The 4,783-nt window shown below is 39.5% G+C and overlaps 1 protein-coding gene across 1 annotated transcript in view; it reads right to left on the reverse strand.

Annotated features, from left to right (window-relative positions):
- The window catches only part of GPX5 (glutathione peroxidase 5), a 5,194-nt gene extending 2,557 nt beyond the window's left edge, over positions 1–2,637 (reverse strand). The window contains 2 exon segments of the mRNA XM_007449261.1: positions 2,370–2,436; positions 2,557–2,637. Of these exon segments, the coding sequence (XP_007449323.1) occupies positions 2,370–2,436; positions 2,557–2,637 (148 nt within the window).
- Positions 2,638–4,783: the final 2,146 nt, after the last annotated feature.

Below are 4,783 nucleotides of genomic sequence, written 5' to 3' on the forward strand. Positions count from 1 at the left end.
CGGCATTCCCATTTCTGGGTATATATGCAAAAAATTGAAAATAGGTCCTCAAAGACATATTTGTACATCCATGTTCGTAGGAGCACTATTCATAAAAATCAAGAAGTGGAAGCAACCCAAATGTCCATCAATGGATGAATGGATAAACAAATGATTGAAGAACTGGCCTTCAAACAAATTCAGCCTTAAAATGGAAGGAAATTCTGTCACATGCTACAACATGGATGAACCTTGACAACATTATGCTAAGTGAAATAGACTAGTCATGAAAAAGACAAATACTGCAGGTAAGACAAATACATTTGGTATCTAAAGTAGTCAGATTTATAGAAACAGAAGGTAGAATGGTGGTTACTAGGGGCTGGGGGGAAGGGGAAAAGGAGAGCTATTATTTAATGGGTACAGAATTTCAGTTTTGCAAGATGAAAGAGTTCTGGAGATTTGTTTCACAAGAATGAATATTTTTAGCACTACTGAACAGTATTCTTAAAAATGGTTAAAATGGTAAATTTTATGTCATGTCTTTTTGTACCACAATTAAAAAATGAAAAGCTCATCAGGTGATTTTTAAACAAAACTGCGTTTAAACATCACTGCTCATCAGTTTGCCTTCCCTGGTTGGTTAATTGGTAGATTGAATCTTTCTTTTTAAAAGGAAAAGACACACACAATGAGAATGTGCTTCTCTCCTCTGCACAAGCTGGTTCACCCTGGGTGGAATGTGGGTAAATCTGACAGGGGCAAAGAGAACCAGAGAAATTCCAAGTTGAGCTTCCTGGTGTTCTTCAACAGTCTTCAGGATGTTAAAGATGCATTCTACCTAAAAACCCTCATTGATATGCCAAAACACAAGCTTCCAACTGCCTTCTTCCCCAAGTTTTCCAATTTGTCTCCTCAGACTTTTATAATTGTCTTCTTTGTTCACCCTTTCTGAGCTAGATATTTTCAGTCCCCTAGCAAACACTAACCAGTCCCACTCAGATTCTGCTCAGCCAATGGGGTCAACTGATATCTCCTTTTAGTCCTTTATTATTTATTTATTTATTTATTTTTGCAATATGAGATTGCTTTCCTGTTTCCAAATGGTTCCTTAGTACCCTTCCCCACATCCTCCACTCTTGTCTTTAGTCACTGTAGGTAATCACTTCCTCTAGGAAAGAGACAATAAATTAGGAAACATGTCTACCAGTCCTTGAGTAGCTATTTCTCAGTTTCCTCATCTGTTATGTACAGAGTGGGAACTGAATAAATTGATTTTTAAAGTCCCTATAAACTGGTATAATGAAGTATGTTCCAGTAGAATATTCTTCAATCTTAAAAAAGAGGGAGGAAATGGTCTGAACTCCAAGGTACCTCATTAATTTTAAAAAGCAAATTGGCAAATAGTATTTACAATATGTTATCAACTGGGGGAAAAGAAAAAAAAAGAATACCCATATATTTTGTAAACATGATAATATTGGTCATCTGAAGGGAGAGGAAAGAGATGAAAAAACTTTTCACTCTAAACTTCTTTATTCCTTTAATTTTGAGCCTTGTGACTATATTACCTTGTCGAAATATAACATAATCACAAATTTTAAATCAAAGTTCTTATTAGTTCAAATATAAGAAGTACATCTGTTTCTGAAAGAAAATAATCCTGTTCATTATTTATTGGCTTTCAAACAACAAGGCCTAAGATATGAGAAAGATAAAATTCTGCCCTGAGTCATGTACAGAGAGGGAAAAACTACACTTAAAGGAGGCATTGAAGTTGGAGAGGGAGTGTTTGCCTCTATTATGGCCTCCTCTACCAGCCCTTGCTCCAGTCAAATGTGCTCCAGGTATAAAGCCCCTTTCCCCTTTCCCCTGTCTTTGTAAGTTACATGTAAAACCCTGGAAAAGTCTCAAAAACATCAATCCTACCTCCTGTATTTACCAAGGAGACTTGAATCTTCAGAGAGGCTCCTAGCTGTCGGATACATTATTGATTCTCCTGGAAATCTCAGGAGCAAAGCAGAGGCAGGACATAGGAAGGGGTCAACAAACATTTTCTGTGAAGGTCCAGATAGTAATTTCAGATGGTCTCTGACACCAACACTCATACAACCACTCAACTCTGCCTTGTAGCTTAACATCCAACACAAACAATCTGTAAATGAATGAGCATAGCTATGTTCAATAAAACTTTGTTTACAAAAGTAGGCTGGCCAGATTTGCCCTGTGGACCATAGTTTACTGACTCCTGACATCAGGGAATAAAGTCACTTGATCATGAGTATTTATTTTGATACATATAATTAGAATTAGAATATAATTCCAACATGACTTAGAATATAATGAGCTGGAAAATTTAGTCCCAAGGAGATTTGGTTATGAACTCTTACCAGGATATTGGGCTGTCAGACCACAATAGGTGGCCACATTGACAAAAAGGACATGCTTGCCCGCATACTGCAAAGAGGGAGAAAGCAGAGGTCAGAGTCTTACAAGAAGGACTGAGGGCAAGATTTGGGAGCAGGACAGAAGGCTCCACCTTTGAGCCCTGTCCCACCCTCTCTGGTGGTCACTCACCTTCTCCAGCTTAGAATTTGACTGCATGAAGCCAGCTAGGAAAAGGGGGAAAAGATAGGAGGCCCTTAACTGTACAGTCATGACTAGTATCTGTAGATTACTAGTCTGAGAGTCTGAGGTTGTCGGGTACCTGGCAGCCTTTTGATACCCTGGCAGGGACTAGCCCAAGCCTATGCAGGCCAGTTGCAGGGTGGCAAGGATTTCTGGGGCGTGAGTAGGGCAAGAGGATGTAGAATTCAAACCACGTCCTCACCTACACACACCCCCGTGAGCACTCAGTGCTCACTAGTGCGATGAGGACCCGGAACTCACATAAATTCTGGCAGAATTATGAAAAGGTAAGGGCAAGCGCTCCACAGTCCTTGAAGACTATTGTCTATTTTTTTTGAATGGATAGCCGTATCTAGGTGCAGACATCTCAGTAAAGTCACTGCACAAAGGCATGACAGGGCTTCCCTGGTGGTGCAGTGGTTGAGAGTCTGCCTGCCGATGCAGAGAAGCGGGTTCGTGCCCTGGTCCGGGAGGATCCCACATGCAGCGGAGCGGCTGGGCCCGTGAGCCATGGCCGCTGGGCCTGCGCGTCCGGAGCCTGTGCTCCGCAACGGGAGAGGCCACAACAGTGAGAGGCCTGCGTACCGCAAAGAAAAGACATGACATAGACATTCCAAATACTAATCCTAATATTATTATGTAAGTTAAAAAAAATCAAATAATGGACCACATGTGATCCATTAGAAGGAAACTGGGCCTGAGGAAGGGAAAAATATTTGCACGTTAATATGTTCACTGTACAAATGTTTACAAATGCTTTCATGTGCTTACTAGTCAGTAAGAAAAACCAAGCAGCCCAAGAGAAAAACGGGCACCAGACAGTAAACCAAGTGGCATCTGTCGTAGGATACAATGTTCTCCCTTACCAAGAATTAAAGAGGTATAAAGAAGAATAGTTGCATTTTGCATTTATCGGATTGGCCAAAGTTCAAAAGAATGGAGGTGCCCAGTCTCAGTGTCAGTCTGGTATAGGAGGCTCTTACACACTAGGTGGGGGCAGGGAGGACTACTAATAGCCAACAACTTTCTGGAGGATAATCTGCCATTTTGAATGCGATGCTTTTTTTTTAAGTAAATAACTTAAATTTTTTTTTGAAATAATTATAAATGTATAGGAAGTTGCAAACACTCCTCTTAATCTCCTGGAAGCCTGAAGGCCCAAGAAGGATAATGGAAATGAGACTCAAGTTCCTCTTAGGATAAAAATGCTTTGCCTCTCAACCATCATAAGAACCCTCATCCATTCAGCAGCAGTTTCCAACCACTGCTCAATAGTCTCAGCCAAAAGTTTAGAATAGATGAGTTGATGATGCAGACCTGGAGCCCTAGGAATTGCTGAGTTTCTCACATAAATAACATATTTAAATCCCACCAACTTCATGGGGGGTGGGGGGGCTGACCAGTAACTTTCTCTTGTCTACAATACAGTTTTACTTTCTGGACCTCAAGTGCTAAGGTTTGAGTTAATCATACTCCTAAATTCATGATTATTTGTCCTTGTAAGGTTCCTCTCTTGTTTTATTTACTATTCATACCCAAACTTCATTGATTTTTGATTCCTCTCTGCCTATAGGTAAAATATGTTTAATATGCATAGTGTTCTTATTCTTGAAACAGTTGTATATTCCTCATCAGATTATTAGCTCCTTGAAGTTTAAAAAATTATTTGAGTTTTTTTTCCATTTAAATCTCAGATTTAAAGGGTAAAATTAATCAAACTTTTAAATTTATGGTACTTTATCATCATTAGTCTATGCAATGATTCTCTTCTTACATTAATTAAAAAAATTTTTTGTCCCCAATCTACTCCCATTTTCCTACCTCTCAGAGAGGAGGAGTGGCAAGGAAACAGTTACTACAGAATGGAAAGTTGGCAACATTTGTTCTGTTGCAAAAAAACATTTGGTAAAACTGTTGCCTGATGACTTAGAAGGCAAAATGACTAAAACAAGGATGAATGCGGTTCCTAGGGCTTTGGAATTACAAGGGGTGAATTCAGCAACTAACTGTGCTGTAAGGAGATAACTAACAAAGAGATGTTGAAAAATATTTGGATTAGTTGAAGAGTATCGGGTTTGTTTGCCTTTACCACTCTTCCCACACTCTTCTTCCTCCTCCCACAGGATTTGGGCTGACAGCTCAGCTTTACTCCCATGTTTATTGAAAAGATAAATTC

The sequence above is a fragment of the Lipotes vexillifer genome, unplaced genomic scaffold (genome assembly GCF_000442215.2).
Source record: "Lipotes vexillifer unplaced genomic scaffold, Lipotes_vexillifer_v1.1 scaffold657, whole genome shotgun sequence".
Taxonomy (NCBI): Eukaryota; Metazoa; Chordata; class Mammalia; order Artiodactyla; family Lipotidae; genus Lipotes; species Lipotes vexillifer.